The sequence below is a fragment of the Glycine max genome, chromosome 12 (assembly GCF_000004515.6).
Source record: "Glycine max cultivar Williams 82 chromosome 12, Glycine_max_v4.0, whole genome shotgun sequence".
NCBI classification, from domain to species: Eukaryota; Viridiplantae; Streptophyta; class Magnoliopsida; order Fabales; family Fabaceae; genus Glycine; species Glycine max.
Genome location: NC_038248.2, coordinates 7,377,935 through 7,399,597, shown reverse-complemented (window position 1 = coordinate 7,399,597; position 21,663 = coordinate 7,377,935). Strand labels below are relative to the sequence as shown.

The 21,663-nt window shown below is 31.4% G+C and overlaps 2 protein-coding genes across 2 annotated transcripts; one reads left to right on the top strand and one right to left on the bottom strand.

Moving 5' to 3' along the window:
* The first annotated feature begins 10,519 nt into the window (after positions 1-10,519).
* LOC100500340 (uncharacterized) lies at positions 10,520-13,825 on the top strand. The gene is given in 4 exon segments (NM_001249637.2): positions 10,520-10,574; positions 10,924-11,057; positions 12,161-12,199; positions 13,448-13,825. Coding segments are annotated over 3 exon segments (348 nt in total). The 5' UTR covers positions 10,520-10,574; positions 10,924-10,949; the 3' UTR covers positions 13,649-13,825.
* A 6,037-nt stretch (positions 13,826-19,862) lies between these two features.
* Positions 19,863-20,525, bottom strand: LOC102670382 (protein FAF-like, chloroplastic). The gene has a single exon (XM_006592971.1). The coding sequence runs from the start codon at positions 20,523-20,525 to the stop codon at positions 19,863-19,865; it is 663 nt and encodes a 220-aa protein (XP_006593034.1).
* Between the last annotated feature and the right edge of the window lie 1,138 nt (positions 20,526-21,663).

Genomic DNA, 21,663 nt, shown 5'->3' with positions numbered 1-21,663 from the left:
TATACTGAACTATATGTCCGTAGTATTCCACTACTTCTTGCGACTACTCTTTTCTTCGTCCTCTTCCCTTTCTTCAACAATGACTGCCTCTTCTTAACACACCAACCCCTCAGAGCAAGATGCTTCTGCTAACACTGGAAGAAGCACACCACTACCAACACCAATCGTGTCCTCAACGAGGATAAATCAAGGCCTTGAGCTACTCTCCGTTCTTGGGCATGCAAAGGAATGCAAGAAAGTATGGGAGACCCAGGTACTACTTCCAGCTTTTCTGAACTCTAAAGATATTTGATTTGTAGGTTCGTACAACCCTGAGATGAATTACGAGGCCATTGGGTCTTGGTTCCCCACTTAAGAGGAAGAGTACCCTCTAGTTCATAAGGAAGCCGTTAGGAGTGATTTTTTGAAGCAAAAAAGTGGGATTTTTAGGGCCTCGCCTCCAAAGGATATGGAGACTTTCTTCAATTGGCTTGCTAGGGTAGAAGCGAAAAAATCCCAACACTGGAAAAACATAGGTATCTATGACTTAATCTAGTTAAGCAAATACGACATTGTGAGTCTAGATATGCCTATGTTGATGGCCTTATTCCTTTTCTGCAATCGAAGTTTACATGCGCTGGAACTTCCTTATGGTCCAGTTAGCTTAACTCTATTAGACATAGTTGCTATTATTGGCCTTAAACCCTTAGGCAAAACTTATGCTTTAGGTTTATTCAAGGACCAGATCGAAAGAGCTGAAATTGACATAGACTTTAGTGATAAGTCCTGTGGGGATTTCATCGAAAAGAATGTGAGGAATACTAAACAGATTTCTAATGTGGAGTATATAGCTTTTTTTATGTATTGGGTATCTTCACACCTCAGTTGCACTCGTTCTCTCCAAATTCCCATGTATAGTTATAATTTAGCCCAAGCTCTTCATTTTGGAGACAATATTTGTCTTAGGAAGTTTTTTCTAGCTTCAATCTACAAATTCATGGAAGAAGCTGTCGAAATTCTGGACACCCCAGGCAAAATGAAGCCAATAGCTGGACCTTTGTGGATTATGTGTCGCTAAATTCAATTTTAGTCAATCATATTACTCCTGAAAGAGATATCCCCTCTCATTTTAAACTGAAGATCGAAGGAGCTTGGTTGACTAATTTGACTTTAAGCAAAGAGTTCTACACCTATGAGTGTTATACTAAGTACTGTTGGAAAATAAAATAAAAATGAAGGAAAATAAATATGAAGAAGATGCACAGTCTTGAATTAAATAACAAAATAGCAGTAGCAAAATAAATTTAATTGACAACACATGAATAATACATTATAGCATACAATAAGTACAAGGGAAAATTAAATTAAGGGAAAGAATTAAATAGCCTGGGTTGAAGCGCGTAAACGCTATCCTTAGAGAGAAAACGCCCCCACTGCACGGGTAAGAAATTCTGATTGCGCTCCTCTCCCAAGATACGACAACCCGTTGGTTCCGATCGTGTGCAGCGAAAGGATCCCCGAACCTTATGAACACCAATGCTCTTGCTCTCACAAAAATTAAGTTTTGTATAGGAAAAGAAAGAGATAAATTGTTGGCAGAAAGAAACCAGAGCTCTCAGTCTATCATTTCTAGAAAAGAGGAGAGAGATATATATAGGCATTTTGCAACAACAAAATATGACCGTTAGAAATATGACCGTTGGAAAACCAACCTACAGTTGTCACAACAAACATAACAAACTAGTTGACTCATTAAAACAAAATCTTAAGAAAATCTAATATAAATATTTTATTTTATAAAATAGAATTAATATATATTTATAAATTTTAAATTAAAACACAAATATTTATCAACAAGTACATCAAAGCTTTCTTGAATTTTGATCAGTTTAATAAGACTTTGGTCGTGTTTTCGAATGCAAATCTGGTAGGCCCCAAGTGGTTAAACTTAAGATTCCCTTATGACACCCCTGGTCAACAAGTTGAATTAGTCAAAATTTTCTCACTTGGGACATCGTTTTTACAGGAACTACATCGAAAGATCTTAGATTTTACCCTTACCAACTGGAACTCTTTGCAAGACAATTTGGTTTGTGCCAACTCCCTCCGGTGCCACTATACAAGAAAAGGATTAGGCCTAATCAACTCTCGGGAGAAGAGTCATTAATCCTAAAATTCATTCGAAATGGAATCCCAAAAGTGAAGTTTCACTTTCAACCATCGTCATTCGAGAATTGTTATCTAAGCATGCAAGATTTCCACTCTTGGTGGACAACTTATTATTCTAAAAGACATATTTCGATTGTGATTTGCTTAGATAAACTAATTAAATCTCGTAGTTCTGTGCAAGACACCAGCAAGCAGAGTAAAGGTAAACACAAATTATCTGTCGAAATTACTCGCTTCGAAAATTTCTATTGTATTTGTTATCATCCAAATTGTCCCATACAAACTTATCGAGAAGTTGTTTTTGCCCTTAGGGGAAAAATAGAGAAAAAATAGAGCCATTAGTAGAGTTATTAACAAGAAAGGAAACACCAAATTTTCTCGATATTGCCCAAAACACCTTCCTCTCTTTCCAAAAGCTTGTTTTGGTCTAAGTAAGAGTCTTCGAAATCCTCCTTGGGTTTGAGAACTATTGCCTTTCTTATCCATGTATAAACTCAAAAATACTCCTCCTTCTCAAAAAGTTGCATTTGCTAAAATTTATCTTGGAGATTACCTTCATTACCTAAAAGGCATTTTACCACTACGATGTGTAGAAATCGAAACTAAACAATTAAACGGTAAATTTTGTATTTAATCATATCAAGGTACTTGAATCCATCTTTACTGAATATTTTAATGTTTCAGTTTCAATTTTCAGTTGTTCCCATCAAGATTTCTCATCAAGGGGAAAATGAAGACTGGGACGATGATGATCAGGGGTCTTCGAAGAAGACCTCTCGAAAGTGAAAAACTTCCTCTTAGAGCAGCACAAGACAACAGGTATTCGAATTCTTTAACACTCTTGACTTTGCTTTCTGACTTTTCCTAAACATGATCGATTCTCTTGTAGGGATCGAAAAAGACCAGTAAAACCAAGATTGATGATCAATTAGGCTTCCACCAAAACCACCAAAATTACAACAACCATCCAAGGTTTGAAACTTTATGTTTAACTTATTTCTATGATCTTCATAATTTAACCAATTTTCCTTGTCTTTTTAGTCTACCACCTCCAAACCATTGAAGATTGATATCTCAAAGGGATTGGATGATTTTGATAAGGATGTGCCTGTTAGTTCCTCTTTCAAAGCTACTTCTGCTGCTACCCCAAAGCAAAAGGTATTCCAAGAAACTTTGAAGAAAATTTATTTCACCATATCTTGAGCTAGAGAGTTTCTTGAGACATATCTTTCGAATGAAATACTGAGGGATAGATCCTGACTTTCTACTTTGCAGGTTGACAAAATAGTGGATCTTTCATCATCTCAGGATCCCTCTCAAAGCGATGATAACGGGGTAAATTTCTAAGCGTTCATAATTTCTTTCTCATTGTAATTTCTTGACAGTTATAGGATTGAACTTATAAGACTAAACTCTTTATCTTTCGACTGGAAAAAGAAAATCAAGATACCTCTGCTGTCAGTTCGAGTGCCAAGAGTGTAAATAAAGAAACAATTGGTAAGCATTTCGAGCTTGAATCATTTTCACTATTTCGATTTAAATGTCAAGTAATTAGAATTAATACATGTATTTAGATATACCAGTTTTGACGATGGATGCTCATAATGCTAGAGAAGCTGAAGATCTAGAAGATCAAGATGTTCAAAGCCATAATGCTTCTTCTCCCTCAAGGCAACATCAATTCCAGAGCCCATAATCGAAAAGAATGCCATTGAGGTGGATTCTACACTTGATGATCTTCTGAACATTGAAACTGAACATAACCCTCTAACTGTAGAAGAACAAGTTAGGATCGAAGCTGTTATTGATACCTCTGCTCCCATGCTAGTTGTTGAGACAAGTGAGCCCATACTTGAACAATGTAATAACAAGGATCCCTTATTTTCTTCAACTTGTTTTGACTAATGTTTTGAGGAATTGAATACATACATGATGACCTGTTGAACATTTGTCAATTTCGATGGTAGACATGTTGGTGTTTTGAGGAATTAAGTGATTGTGTATCAATCCCCCGAAATTGGCAGTCAACGGTGTATAAATTTACAATACTAACAATTGAATTACATGATTTCAAAACGTGTACAAAGGTATTCGTATATACAATGATCTAATATTGGTAAATTGTCTTTGCATAACTTCTCCATAATCGCGCTAATTGGTACTTCGATTTGTCCAAAAATAATTTACTCGAGTGTTTTTCAATCTCGCATGTGTGAACGAAATTATCAAAATGAACAATTTTAATAAAAATAAGTTCCTTAGACTGTAATCAAGTTTCTCAATTTTTTTCCTATTTTACTTGTTTTTGAAGGGCTTCTTCCTCTATTCATCTTCAAGCAATTATATCGAAATTTAATTTTCATAACTTAATCAAATTTTACATAACAGAGGTAATCCAAGGCACATTAGCATGGCGTACTTCTCATGTTTGAATCGGGGTTTGAAACCAAACTTATCCTCAGGAAGGATAGATGGAACAATTCAGGTGAGATCCAATGTAGATCCAACTTTCTTTTCACTCGTGGGATCCAGGCGATCCGGGGGGACTACCACAACTCCTCTCTTCTTCAGAATTCATACATGCCTTATCAGTATATGGACAATTATCTCTCAATCATAGGTTTAGGTTTGGTTTCAATGAAAAAAAATGAAATACCTAACAATGTATCTTCACATATCAAGAAGTACGAAATCATCCCTTTCATTCTAGGGTGATTAGCTAACAGTTTGTTCTCACATTTTAATGTATTTAATAAAAAAAATGTAATAAGTAATGTGAGGATAGAAGATAAATATATAAGAAGATAAGGAGAAAAAAAAAGGATAAAATATATTTATAATTATTTATGATTCAATGTAATGTTATATATATTATTAAAAAGATTTTGATTATAATATAATTACTTAAAAATCAAATTCATGTAGCAATGTGTTGATATATAATTAAAGGATGATGTATGAAAATTACTATTATATGCTAACTTGATATTAGCAAGGACAGTGGCTATAACAAGTTTAACAGAAATTGAAGTAGTATCAGTTAATAGGCGTGGTGGTGGTGGAGGTCGCGGTGGCAGTGGAGGTGGTGGACGTGGTGTCTTTAGACGTGGAGGTGGTGGCACTGCTGCAGGCACGACTCATCACCACCATGGTGGTAGTAATAATGGCACACTATGCTTTTACCATTTTCCTCTCTTGTTTCTTTCTATTGCTATCGGAATTTCTCTTATGTAACTAAGCAGAGCCGCTAGCTTTATTGGTTCTGCACAGTTGTTAACAGTATAATATGATAAATTGATACTTGAAAAAGTGTGCTCTCGATCTTCAAGAAAAAAAGAAAAGAAAGAAAGAAAATGTGTGTTTATTTAGTTAATCTATATAGTTTACTTGATTAATTTATAACTTTATTTGATTAAAATAAAGATATTTAATAAATTAACTTATCTCACAAGTTTAGAATGAGTATGGTTAATTATTATTTTTAAATTTAACTTAAGTTGTAATAACTTTTTGACTAAACAAAAGATTGATGTAATAATGTAAACCTTATTGTATATTCATATGTGGAAAAAAAAATTATTTAATGAAAAAAATTGTGTTCGATTTTTATTTGTGTTAAATATATGTTTTTAGGTCAATGATGGTCATACACCAAGAATCACAACCAGTAGATTGGAAAACATCAGCTGATTAAAAAAATATTGTTAACTTATCTTTGCATTTAATATTACATAGTTTATTTTAATTTTTAGTAAAGTATTTTATATCTTTAAACAAAAAATAATAAATGTTTAGAATTAAGTAAAAAACTATATGGAGGTTCAAGGTATTGAGCAAGATATTTGGGAATGTGGACTTGAAAATATCCCAGTGCAAGTTTTGTAAAAGAATATTTCCCGTCGTTTCTTGATTTGTTCCCCAACAACCAAACTCTCCCAATTTTTTTATTTATAAAAAAGATATTATCAATTATGTAAAAAATTGAAAATAAATTGAGAAAAGTGAGCGTTTGTTTTACGGATTTGATTATATTCCTGGGTATAATATTCCTAGGAATGCTATTACTCAAAATGTTATTCTCATCATAGATGTTTGATAAATACTTCTAATTCATGAGAATTAATTTAATTGAAAAATAAAAGTATTAATTAAATAAATAGATGAGGTTGAATAATAAGAAATTGAGAAATTATTTCAAATATTCCCATAAGAATGTAAAATTCTCATCCCTTTACATGAGAATATAAAAATGAAAAAACATGTACAATAAGAATTCTAGAGAATAAATTATGTCTGGAAATATTTTTTATTATCTTCTAATAAACATGAAAAAAACATATTCCTATCTTCGCATTTCTAAGAATTTTATAGTAACTCAGTGTAATATTATCAAAAATGACAACATTACAATTTAAATCATTAAATCTTAAATGAATCTTGATTTTATAATTATGATAATTAGAATTTTATAGTAACTCAGTGTAATATTATCGTAACGAATAACACTAACTTCTCTTTAAAAAAAAAAACAATTGTCAGTAACTTAAATACTATTACTTTTTTTTGTTAATGAAGAAAATAAAGCAGAAACTACGAACGAATGAAAACATTGCCAATGGCATCTGTAGAAAGACAAGGCAAAACATCAGAAAGGGCATTGATGTAGCGTAACTATCAATTCACTGGAGGATGCTCCCTTCTTAGCAAGTTTATCAGTGCATGCATTGGCTTCCAACATGTGATTTAAATACTAAGTGATTACTATATATGTATTAACAAATCAATATCAGTTAGTCGATCTCAAACCTGTTCTAACGGTCTGTTTAACTTGCCTGTCCCTGGCAACTCAGGTTCGAGACTTGGCATCCAACCCAAAAAATCAATGTCAGTTACTCTGTTATTCTAAACTACGACCTTAATTAAGTATTTCCTTAAATATTATGTGCTTCTTATAGCACATTCCATTATTCATTACTTTTTAACATATATCCAAATTAACAATTTTATCAAATTCAAATTAAAAAATCTTGCTTAGTTTTAATTTCATGAAATAAAAGGTCGTATTATCAATTCATCGATCTATTAATACTTATATATACATGGTTTTTTTTTTCATTTTTCATAGTTTTCTTCTTCTAAAAGTAGCTAATAGTTAATTGCCAACATTTTTCTCATTCTTTTCATTCAATTTCAATGCAGTAATTATTACAAACAAGAAACACTACCTAATTCATTTTTTAAGAATTTTAAATTCTTCAATTGAAATTCTTTTATTTTTAAAATTTTGTGTTTAGATAAAAAAATTAAAATTGTGAGAATGAAAGAAAATGAATATAAAGAGAAGAGAAGATATGATTGTTGTGCTTCCAAAAAGAATCGGGACATGACGGCGTACGTCATCACACCCCGACCATAGCATTCAGTCAACGATGCAAGGCATGACTCAGACCATCCGCGTCGATGAGTACCTCTGTCGCGTAATGGATAGCGACGTCTGCTCCCCTGACTGGCGGGTGCAATTTTACGTGTATCCCCTACGCCCACACTCGATCGATGTTCCACAAGCTCAGATTCTTGAAGAAAAGGATTATCGGTGTGAGGGAAGAGTTGCAAGTTTAAGAATGAGATTTCGGAAACTTTCATGTGGAAGAGATGATAAATGTTATTAAAGAAATACGCAAACATTTTAAAAGATTCTTCTATCAAGAAGAGAATTCAATTTCTCACACTTTAGAAGAAAATTGAAATTTCACATTTTTAGTTGTTTAAAATTTTATTTTAAAATTCCAAAAATTCAACTTTTTCTTAAAAAAAATCTAAATAATGAATTTTATAATACAAAAATTTAAATTCTTTGATAAATTACTTTCCTTAATTAAAATTCTCTATTTAAACACACTCTAAGTGATGTTAAGATCAATTTATTTATAGCTCAAGTTAATATACTTTTAGAGGCATTAAGTGAGTTATAAATAAATTGATCTTAATATTAATAATAATAATAATAATAATATTAAACTCCTCTTACATTATAAAAGGTGAAGATAAAAAGAAATTATTAATTAAAAATAAATAACAATAGCTTTAACATTTTAGTAATTTAGTATACATTTCTACATATTCTTAATCACATTTTTAATTGTTATTTTAATTAGTTACTATTAACATTTTATTCTTAATTTTATTTGTATTACTCTATGATATGGAAGACATTCTTGTTCGAATTGATCAAGAGCATTACGAATGACAAAAAAATTTCTCTTGTTGAAATAAAAAATGGTCAAAGAATATTAGTTACTCCTAAACTTTACTTTTTTTTTTTTTTTACAAATAGACATCTTAATTTTAATTTTGTCTTGAGTAATACTTAAAATTTATCTCCTTTTGCAAATAGATACCTAAACTTTAAATTTATTATGATTGATCTTTAATTTATTTATTTTTTTTAAATAGATACTTTGAATTTTAATTTCAATCTAATTGATCTTTAAAATTTGTTTTTTTTTATAAAGTTATCTATCTTAAATGTTAATTATTCATTATCATTTTTTGGTTATTAATCATTTTCCATATTTAAAATATAACAAAAATATGAATTTAGAAGAGAGATATAAAAATGGGAACTAATAAAATTAATCAAAAGAGTTTTTATTTGATTTTTAATTCTAAATTTTATTATTTTTTAATGTTTGGAAAAGTATTTTATAAAAAAAATTTAATCCCAATTCATAAAAGGGTAAATTTTATTAATCAACAGAGATTAGATAAAATTGAAATTTAGTTATCTATGTGTAAAAAGAGATAAAATTTAAGGATTAATTGAAATTAAAATTTGTGGTATCCATTGAAAAAAAGATAAATTTTAAGGATCAATTAGGACCAAATCAAGTTTACTGTACCTATTCATAAAAAAGGGATGAATACTTTTCTTCCTAAAAAAATATATCCTATCAAATATAAGTTCAATTTCATGTTAAATTTATCTTGATCTTAACAACACTCTTAAAAAAATCAAGTGTATATTTAAATTAATTCATTTAAACATATAATTACTTTTATATTTTATTTTTTTGAAAATGATTAATTTTTGGAGAATTATATTTCCCAAACATTTGTTTAGATTGAAGTAAAATGATTCATTCATTTAAACATTTGTTTTGAAGTAAAATTTCTAGAAAAATATAGTTTGAACAAAATAAAAAAAAGTGAGAACATTAGTATTTATTTACGAGAAAATAATTATTTTAAAGTAATTTGAACGATAATTTTTTATTGAATAACAACGTAAAACTGATTTATATTATCATATTAAACTCTATTTATTTTTATTTTAATTCTAAAAAGCACATCTTCTCAAATCTCAAGGAATACAAACACTTATTGAATCTCAAGAGATACAACATTTTGATGCCTTGGTAAGAGAAAAGTTTTTTATTTTCAAGGAATTATATGTGAGAAAACTTAGTTCTCATGTTTGGTATGTATTCTAAACAAGGTTTAATTACTCATTTGGTCCCTATAGTTTCAGGATTAGTATATTTTAGTCTTTATAGTTTACATTTTAATTTTCTTTTAACCCCTGTAATTTGAAAATGATATTTTTAATCCCTATATTTTATATTATAATTCTCTTAGTCTTTATCATAAAATATGAGTATAATTAACTACAAAAATATTATCAAATAATTTGTAACTAATTTATCGCAAGATAATTTATAATAAAAAAATAGTTGATAATTTATAACTAATTTATAACTAATTATTTTTATATATATTTTTATAACAAGGAGTAAAAGATAATTAAATACAAATTATATAAACTAAAAAGATTACTTTCAAATTATAATAACTAAAAATATTACTTTTAAATTATAGGAACTAAAAATATTTGAATTGTGGAACTATAAGATCAAATAAGTAATTTAACCTTTAAATAAATATCAATCCTCATAAAGGATGTTTCTTGAAAAAAAATTTAATTTGTTTTTCAAGAAAAAAAATTCATGAAAGAAATGAAAATGTTTTTTTCCAAGTTTAATTTTTCTTTCACTATCATAAAATTATGATGTTATTTTTTATGAAATTATATAACGTCATAAATCATTAAAATAATGATAAAAATATATATTACTTTAATTTTTAAAAAACCTATCTTAATTTTTTTTAATAATCAAACAAATAAATTTTATCATTCCTAAAAATTATGATTCTTTAGAATTCATGATTCTCGTAATCACAATGATAATAGTTATCGGGCATGAAAGTATTTTTCATTAATCATAGTTATCGGGAGCAATTCGAAACGGTGCCGTATTTGCACCCTCAACCTCAAGGGAAGGTCTTAACTCTTAAGCGCCTCAAGAACAAACACGACTCACACATTGCTTCTGCTAACCCTCTCTGGGCTCTCCACTGAACTGAGTCTGGTAATTTATTCCTATTCTTATTATTTTCGATAGAAACTTTTTCAAATAATATTTGGATCGGATTTTGTAGCTCTCTCGAATCTGTGTCTAAGAACTTTGTAAAAAATAAAATAAAAATGCAATGCTTAAAGCTATTCGCATCGCTGCGAAAACGACAGATTTTCATTTCTCGTCTTTAATTAATATAGCGCCATTTGTTGGAAAACTCGATGTGATTTGTATGCACAATCTGAAATTGTTGAGGTTTTGGTGAAGTGTTCGGAATATGTGGAATTGAGCTCTGATTTTAGCCTACCTTTGTTCTTAATTAATGTAAAATTAACCTTGCGATTCGTTATGTTATTTACAGAAGAGGAAAACATTTAACTAACTGCAATGGCTGCACGTGTGGCTGCAAGGTACGGATCTAGAAGGCTATTTAGCAGTGGTTCTGGAAAAATACTGAGCGAGGAGGAAAAGGCTGCAGAAAATGCTTACTTTAAGGTAACCTCGAAAGCTTGGTATTATTGTGCTTTGGATTGAAAGTTTTAGTTTTAGTGTAATGTATTGCTATTGGAGCAAGTTTGTGTGTTCAGAAGTTTTTCCATCGTAATTTCGTTAGCATTTTTCTTGCCTGTGGTGCAGTTGTTCGTGCTTGTTAGGTTTGAGATATTTATTTATGTTTAGGGATATGAGTATTGTATAATTCGGATTTGCTTTGGTGTTCGAGGGGTTAAGAAGTTCTATATGAAGTATGAATTGGGTTATATTAGCTTTGGTATTGTTAGATATAAAATCATTTCTGTGATTTTGCCCAACGACTTTAACATTTTGGAATAATTGGTTCACCATATGGAATCAGAGCCTTTGTGACTAAGTGGTTAAATCTCAGCACAAGGTTAGGTGGACCTGTGCATTGTCTATGCTTCAGGCCTAAAGGGCTTTTGTGTGAGGGGATATGTAATTGGAAACTATTTAGTATTTATGTGTTTTCACTCAACAACTTAAGCTTTTGCGATAGTTGCTGCATAGCAACTTAGCTAGTATAATGAGTTTTTGTTGCATACACAATATGCTTAGAATCTATGTTGAAACCAGTGCTTGGGAAAATTTGCTTCTAACATGTGTTGGTGAATAAAGAAATGTGATGTTAGTAAAGACAACTTTTTTGCATCCTCTGCACATGTTGAGGAACATTAAATTAGTATTTTTGAAAGTGCATTGAAATTTTTAACTGATTTTGTTTTGTTTTGGCCTTGACTAATCTATTGGAATTTTATGGATAGTTTTATCCAGTGTGTTAGGGCATTCCTATTGCCTTAGGTTTTAACTTTTAAGTTCCAGCAGAAGGAAACAATTATTTACTCACGTTTGTGCTCTGTTAATCTTCGATTTTAGTCTATCACTTGCCTGGAAAATAGATCACTGTTCAAAATCTTTGTGTTCATGTTGGTCCAAATGTAAAGGTATAAATCCATATCTTTTTCCCATCCACTCAATTACTGTAGAGTGTAGAGAAAGGTGCTACCTCTTGTTTTTAGTGTTTGTCAACCTTTAGGTTTGTGCTTGACAATACCTATGTTGTTTACTAATTTTCTGTATTGTAGAAAGCTGAGCAAGAGAAGTTGGAGAAGCTTGCTCGCAAGGTATGTTCTTGAACAATACCCTCTTCTTATTCTTTTCAATCTTTTATGATTTCATTACAATATTTGATTAACTTCTTGAAAGTACTTAATCATTGGATCATCAGACCATTGTTCTGTATTTATTTTCTGATTGAGGATTCTTACCAGTTTTATGTGGTGGCAAACAGATGGAATAGATACATTCTGGGTTTAGTTTGTTTAATGATCTAAGACTGAATTGTTTATCCATTTAAAAGCCATTACGCACACAACAAAAAAACTCTAAAATATTAAAGGCCATCAACGCATATGCCCAACACCTATTTATTATTTTATTTTAAATTCAAATGTTAAGCTGTTATTTGGTATAAGGAAACTTGTAATTGGGTCTAAAACACATTTTCTATAAAAAAGAAAAGTTCACCACCCCTTTAATGGTACACTGATTACAATATCCTTGGCTACACATTAAACACCCATAAAGATTACCGTCTAGCTTCTTATTTTTACATGATAGATCATTTCCCAAAAGATAAGATAGTAAGAATGTTGGTGGACTATCTTGCAACATTTTAGAATCAAGTCCGTAATTAATCCACGGTCTGTATCAGTGTTTCTTCAGAAACACATGCTTACAGATCCTAACACATCCTGCTATGGTTATGAAACTTGATTACTATTTGTCTGTGCCAAGGATTGCTTTCATATAGCATGCAGATTGCATGAATCAATGAAATGTGATTCTAGGTAAGGTGACCTAAGGAGAGAGAAAAGACATTTTTCAGCAATTGGTGCTTGGCAAAAAAGGAAACATGAAAAACTGGGCTAGTTGACAAATAGTTATTAACAGGAAAAAAATTGAACTAAAAACTTGATTCATTTCCTCTCTTTAAGTATTAACAACAACAAAGTCTTATCCTCTAGGTGAGGTCAGTTCCTATTAAGGATTATCATTATTTATTTACATAACCCTTCTGCTTTACTATTGATCTCGTGTTTCACTTACCTTTTTTTTCGACTAACTTTTGGTTTAGATACTTTGTAAGGTTAAAATGAAAGTCCATTGCATTCTTATCCCACTCATGTTTCTAACTAAAGGACGATGACTCTACGATATTGATTTTACTTGATTTCCTGTCACTTTCCCGCGTGTGTAGCTTTCTGTTTCTGTAACTTGTTTGCTAGAAATTGTTCTCCCATTGTGTATGAATTTTGCCTGTCTATCAGTATCGGCTTTGAACTTAATGGTAACTATATACTCTAATTTAGGGTCCTCAACCCGAAGCAGGCTCGGGGGGTTCAGTAACTGATGCCAAACCTAGTAGCTCAGGACATGCTGGAACAACAGCCGACAGAGTTTCAACTGACAAGTACCGGAATTATGCAGTTGTAGCTGGTACTGTAACAATTCTTGGGGCTTTGGGGTGGTACCTTAAAGGCACTGCAAAGAAGCCAGAAGTGCAGGATTGAACATTTCAGCTGTGCATGTTCTCATTTTGTTATTGGTTGCAGCAATTGCACAAAAATAAATGACCAAACTACTAACTCTTTTCATTCCATCTGACTATCATCATGAATTACTCCTTTAATGTTTCATGATTTACATATTACCCTATATATTCTCGATGCTATTTAGCATGACGAACATCAAAATTTGTTTTCAGTAGTCACTAGTCGTTCAAATGAATCAAATGCATGTGATGATTACTTGCATTTGCCCATCATTAGCAGGGTGAGATGGTGATGAAAAGAAGTGAGATTGTATGTTGCCGGAACTGGAATTAGCCTATGAATGAAATGTCAAGAGAGAAGGATATATTTGGAATAGACCATATCTTGACCCCGTCATGGTTATCTCGTTTCAGTCTCAACTCTCAAGTAAACTGTGCCGTTTGGTAGGGATATGGATAAAAATCAATGTTTCTTATGTAAGCCTTAGCATGGAGGCGTTGATACGACCATGGCTGTAGTACCAATAAATTGAAAACATTAAATAATAAAATAGACATTTATAATGATTTAACGAAGGGAGATGTAAATGGCTGCTGCCTGCTGGTGAATGACCAATTGACAGTTGAAAAGCGGGCAAAGTTAAGGTCGTCTTTGGGGTGGTTTCAAGTTTTAGGTTTTTGTTTTCAAATGCAATTTTTAAAATATTTTTACATTCATTTCGAAAAAAGAAAAGTTTTGTAAATATAATTTAGTTTTACAAAATCACAAACTCCTTTCATTTGACGATTGTCCTTTTTCCTATTCTCCCACCCTCCCTCATCATAAGTATTGTTATAACCATGGTTGTAATTATGATTATCATTGACCTTGTTATATTCATTATCACTGTCACCTGTATGGTTATTATTATTATCATTCATCATTGATGTTATTGTTGTATGTTATCATTGTTATTGACATTATTATTATTATTACATAAAAAAACCTCTTAAATTAATTTTACTTGGATAAGAAACTTTATGTAAAAAAAAGAAACAATCGGTAAATAAAAAGTGCTTTAAATGAACTTTTAAATTTTCATTGGAAAGGAAAAATGGACCACCGACCAAGAAGCAGTAAACCGGACGTGGTGTTGTTATTCTTAGTTCTTACAACAGAAGGTCGTTACTCCGTCCACATCTTAGTTGTTATCCTCATCCTTTCTCCGTTGATGAGACACAGCTGGTTGAGTGAATCGCGATGGAGAACAAGAAGTCAAAATGGAGATGAGCATTAATCGGAGCAGCATCAGCCCCAATATCCGCGAAACCCAAGGACCCATTATTCCAGCCGTTGGCATCGCCGGCACCGCCAGGCTCATGTGGTTGAACCATAACTTTATGGTCCACGTGGACAGCCATGTTACCGTTGATTCCGTGTTCCTCGACGTCATTGATCAGGAAAACACCTCCGAGCTTGAAGTCTTCACCGCAGCGACGTAGGGGAGTGAGCAACGAGGTGTATAAATATGTAAGCACTCACTAGGAACTAGGAGTTACTAATTCAAATTGTTTTGTTTTGCAATGGAATTCGATTTTTTTAGATAATGTTTCAACAAAAAATCTCCTCCTCCCTTTCTCTCATTTTTTTTTTTTTTAGATAATTCTTGAGATCGCTTTTTTCCAATTTCAATTTCTTACTGTCTGTTTGTAAGAAGCATATTTGGACCTTTACTGGAAAAGAATATTAGGCCAGTTTAGACTTCAGAGTTGCTCAAGGCCAGTAGCTAAAAGAATATTAGGATTTTTATCAAACTTAAGTTAAACTTTAAAATGAGTTAATTTTAAAATTGAAAATTCAAATAAATCTCTGAATTAACCATTTTTTTCATCTTAGTCTCCAAACATGTGTTATTATTATCACTTAAGTCCCTGGACTAGGGGACCAAAATGAAAAAAAGAAAGTGGTTAATTTTAGGAAATTAAATGAAACCTTGAAAAAGTTTTAGGAATTGATTATTTACTCTTTTTTTGAATTATATTCTATACTATTATTTTTAATTGAGACAACATTACTGGTGGTATTGTGTTATTAAACTTTCATATATTTTGATGACTAAAGTTCTGTCTGATAAATTTCTCCACAAGTACTTATTAAGAGAAAAAAAAAATAAGAAAGAAAAATGAGATTAGCTCTTCTCACATGAACTAAAATTAACTCATCTCAATTTTTAGAGAAGTTAAATGAGATAGTTTCTATAAATGTTAAGCTAATAAATTAATTTTAGCTTATGAAAGAAACTAATTCATTGTATCTTCCATTTTCTTTAGCAAAACTGACATACTCATGCATAACATGAAGCAGACTAGGAATAAACAAAAACAGAAGAGTATCTTCCATCTTTCTTATTCTACAAGTATTTATAGAGAAGTTTATCTAAAAAAAAAAAAACTCCAACAAGAAAAACTAGAAGCCAAGTAACTTGAGCAAAATATGAGAAGGAGATGATGAAAGGTTGATAGGGAAAAAATAGTTTGAGATGAAGGGAATGTTAGTATGATAAGTTTTTATGCAGATACAATATCTTATACGCTTCTGAAACGTGCTTAGAATCTATGTTGAAATAAGTGCTTGTGGAGAATTGCTTATAGTATGCATTGATAATGTTCACATACGGAAACAGTTGCTTATGAATTTGGGCAAACGGATTGCCTTAGGTTCTATCAGCTAACATATGGACACAATTATTTTTCACTTTTGTGCTCTGGTAGTCTTCAATTTTAGTCTGCCTCGCTTGCCTAGAAAATAGATTGTTGTTCAACTTCAACATCTTCATGTACTGTTGGTAAAAATATAAAAGAAAGTATACATCCATATTTTTTTGCCAATTCTCTCAATTATTGTAGAGAGAGATGCTAGCTTTCTTGGTAGTGTTTATCTACATCAGTAGAGGTTTGTGCTTGATGATGGCAAGAGAAGCTGGAGAAGCTTGCTCGCAAGGTATGCCCTTGAATTTTACCCTCTTATTATTCTTTTTAATCTTTTATGATTTCAGTACAATATGTGAGAAAGTTCTTGAAAGTTGAAAGTACTTAATCGATGGGTTATCATTGCTCTGCATTTATTTTCTGAGAGGATTTTTACCAGTTTTATGTGGTGGCAAATGGACGGATGGATGCATTATGGGTAGGGTTTGTTCAAACTTCAATGATCTAGGAGACTAGAACTAACTTGTTTTACCCATTTAAAAGCCATCATTACACAAAAAAGAAAAACTCTAAAATGCTAAAGGCAATCAATGTATATGCCCAACCTATTTAATATTTTACATCTGAATTACAATAAGCTATTATGAAAAAACAATAAATAACTTTAACCTGAGGAAACTTGTAATGGGGTCTAGCACATGTTATAAAAAGCTTGGTCAATTATTTCGTGGTATGCTTGTCAGGAGTAACCTATCTAGTTTTGAAACCAGCAAGCAGGGGGAGAATATGTTATAGCAAAGAAAATTCACCACCTCTTTATTCGGAAATTTCCATTTTGCCTATAATAGATTCAACACAAATTATCATATCTTAGCATGATGAGTATACTGTATACACAGATTATGGAAATCCTTGGCTGCTCATTAAACACCGGTACAGAAATATTGTCAACATATTGAGTTAATTAGTCTATTAGTCAACATATGTTGAGTCTTTTTTTTCTATTGCTTTCTTGATTATTCAGAAAGTTAAACAAGACAAACAGGAGCTAACTCCTAACATGGAGAGTGCAGCATGCATCTGACAGTAAAGCCAGAATGAGGAATGGCGGGCACTGATCCACAATAACTAACTTATCAGATGAAGAACCTTTTCTAGTTAGCAAATCCGCACAACAATTACCCTCTTTGTAAATGTGTTGGATACTGAAGTTCCAATCCCTGGTGAACAGATTCCTGATATGGTTCACCAGAGCAGCATAGATGTATGTAGAGTCGTATAAAATAACAAGTGTACCATTCACCATCTTATTTTCCATGATAGTATAGATCATTTCCCAACAGATAAGATAGTAAGAATGTTGGTTGACTATCTTGCAACATTTTTACAATTGAGTCCATAATTAATCTATTGTATGTATCTTCAGAAACACATGCTTACAAGTGCTAACAAATATTACTATGGTTATGGAACTTGATTACTATTTGCCAGTGCCAAAGTATGCTTGCATTGTGTATGCAAATTGCATGAATCAATGAAATGTGATTCTAGGTAAGGTGACAGTGACACAAGGAGAAAGGAACGACATATTCTTTGACAATTGGTGGGTGGTAAAATGGAAACTTGAAAAAATAGGCTAATTGACAAATTAACAGAGAAAAATGTGAAAAAAAAAAGACTTATACCGACCTTGCTGTTTCACTTACCATGCTTTTTTTCAGCTAAAACTTTGGGCTAAAATACTTTTTAAAGTCCATTGCATTTTAATTGTTCTCTCTCTCTGTGCATTTGTTTGTCTATAATTTATAAATGTATGCTTTGTACCTAATGGTAACTATATTCTCTAATTTAGGGTCCTCAAACAGAAGCAAAGCAAAATGCAGGCTCAGGGGCTTCAGTAACTGATGCCAAAACAAGTACGTCAGCTGACAAAGTTTCAACTGATAAGTACTGGAATTATGCAGTTGTAGCTGGCGCTATAACAATTTTTGGGTTATTGGTTTGATACCTTAAAGGCACTGCAAAGAAGCTAGAAGAAGATTGAACATTTCAGCATTGCATGTTCTCATTTTTTGTTTTGGTTGTAGCAGTCGCACAAAAATATATGTATTGTTGTATCAGTGTTCAGTGATGACGTTCTTTGATTAGAATGGAAACAATTGGTCTGGCTTTGGAGTTTGGAGGTTAAGCAATGGGAAACAATCCAAGAATACTTTCTTACTAAGATATTCCTTGATAAACCTACATTTAAATAGAGAAATTTATTTTCTCATACTTTTTAAATAGAGAAATTCAAATATTAATTAATCATAAAATCTACATACTCAAGGCTTATGACAGGTTTTGTATACCTAACTAACAAAGTCCGAACGTAATAAAACTAGCCAAATTTAGAAGATAAAGAAAATTTAACTAAGTCTAAATTGATAGTGTTTGGTTTTACCCATACAGAAGCAAAAACATTTGTAACTAATGTGAAACTCAGAAGTTAGTATTACAAACTTCTATGCTAAATGTGAAATGATGTGATCTTGTTGGAACCAAATTAATGCAAATTCAAACACCCGTTAAAATGAAAGTCTAAATTCCAAAAACAAAAAAGTCTTATAATGGCAAAATATTAAAACTAACTTGGAATTTGGATACAATCTGTAAATACAAAGCCAATGCAAGCAAACAAGATGAACCTGTGTCATTTGTGTGGATAGCAATAGAGTGGAAGTGGGACAAATAGATACAGGATTCCAATTCTCTCCCCAGTTCCCACTCCCCCAATATTGGAGGACACATGTTTTACGTAAAAGTTAAAACTAAAGTAACAGAGAATTAAGTAGAAAGTGATATCAGTAATATTATATAGAATGGGTCTAATAATCCTATGAGGAGTAAAAAATTTGTTTTCCTAAAAATAATTTTATTTAATAATAATATTGTTTTAATCATGGTAGGATTAATCTATTCAATAACTCTTGTATATTATAAATAACAATTCAATCATTGAATTAAAAGTTATTGAATCGATCAAATCTATATTTTTCTTTCTAATTTTTTTTTAATATTTCATTAAATAAATTTAAATCAATGTATAATTTTTATAAAAAAAACATATAAATAACTATGAGATGTATGGTTGTTGACATAATACCAAAATATAAAGAGTTATTGAACCACATGAATATATACCTTATTTTTCTCTAATTGTAGACACTCAAAATTAAATGTTTTCCTAGAAATAGTTGTTTGTGATGTATAACACACTCAAGCACACTAGTCACTAATTATAAACATTTTATCAATATATACCTTACCGATCTAAATAACTACATATTCTTTTTTAATTTCTAGTTGTAAACACTCAAAAATGTTTTCACAGAAATCGTAGCTTATGATGCTGTAATGTATCATTATCATTATTAGAAAGAAAACAAAATACACAAATATAAAAATTTCCAGTTACTTATTATTTTATTTATTTCATCCACAAGTGGCTTAGACATCATCATCTTCATTTACTTGATATCTATAACACTCTCATCATTTTCTTTTCACACATGTTCTTCTTCCACTACACTTTCTACCTCATCATAATCCTCGTCGTCACCATCTTCTTCTTTTTCTTCATCCTCTGGCTGCACAAAGTGAAGCTTCAACCTCCCATCTTCCCTGTGAGCATGCAGAAACTCCTGAATGGGTGTCCTTACTTCCTTAAGGACAAACCTTCCATTATCCCTATAAGACATGAAGCTAACACAAGGCTTCCCACTCCTCCCTATGCTCGAAATCGGAGGAGGGTATTCCACCCCATTATTATTACTAACCCTAATTGACGACCTTGTCCTCCATTCACACCAATCTTCCAACCCTAAACACTTTTTGTTTTCATAACATTCTTTCTCTCTCACATCATTTTCCCAGCACTCATTACTACCATTCACCTCGTTATTCTTCGAGTCTTCGACATCATCGGAGCTCTCAAAGCCAAGCCCTTCAGTGCACAGATGCATGTTTTTGTGGGGTGTTGTTGCTGTCGGGGTGGTGTTTGAAACATATTCGTTGTTGTTGTTGTGGGTTAGGGTTAGGGCTGTGTGGTTTTCCTTGAAATGGAGTTCACCAAATATCTCAGTGAAGGAGAGGGATTCAAGGAGGGTAGGGTTTTCTGGCAATGAAGAGTTTTCAAAGATGTTTTGAAGGCTTCCACACACTGACATGGCTTAGTTAATTGGGTCGATGTTAATTTTCTAGAGAAAATGGCACACAAGAAGAAGAAGAAGGAAGATAGAAAGAAATTAAGTGTATGTGTATATTATAATTGTGGAGGTTTTGGTGGTAGTTGAGAACCGAGAGAGAAATGAGGCACGAAAATAGCATGAAAACAGAAAGAAAAAAAAAATCAAGGGGAATATGCTGCAGTATTATTGTTATCTATCTATCATGGAGAAGAGGGTGTGATTTTTGGTATCTTTTAATTTTTATCCGATGATGTGGACATGCATATGAATGGGTGGCTATAGAAGTGCTTAGACTTTTAGTTGTTAGGCTTCCACCCTTGTGTTGAGAGATTTACATTCGAATGTGTATATTTTTTCCACGCCAGAATGCAACTGTATCCTTTAATTTTAGGGTATACTAGTGAGTCTCCCGTGTCGATTCACGGGCTCATACTAATATTTGAGATTTCATAAATATAAATTATTACTGTATACACTTATATAATTTTATTTATTTGGATAATAATAATATTTAAGTATTGATAGAAAAAAAATACATTAAATAAAATATGAATTTGAAACTAATATTGAGTTACATGTAGATAATAAAACATAATTTTAAGGTAATGTGTAAATATTATATATTGTTTGATATTGTTTGGAATAAAAGAAAGGATGTATAATAAAAATATGTGAACCAAACGATTAAATGATTGAATAATATGTACCTCATTAAGGTATGAAACATCAAGAACACTAAGTCATGAAACATCAAGGGACAAAAAAAAATGATAAAAATATAAGCCAACGAAATAAATTCAGAATTAATTAAAATAAACCATAAACTGTTCAGTTAAAATTAAAATGGAATTGAAAAATTGTTCGATACCCAACGATATTGAACTTACAACATTAATAAAAGTATGAGAAAAAGGCACATGAAAGAACATTTGGAATGCACATAACTAAAATCAGATATTAGTAGTGTTAGCCCGTACCTTCAGATTGTTGGGTGTATTTCTTTTTTTTATTATTTATTGAAGAAACCTTTGGAATGCACATAATTAAAATAAGATATTAGTAGTGTTAGCTCATGCTTTAAAATTGTTGACCGTATTTTTTTGTCTTTTTTTTATTG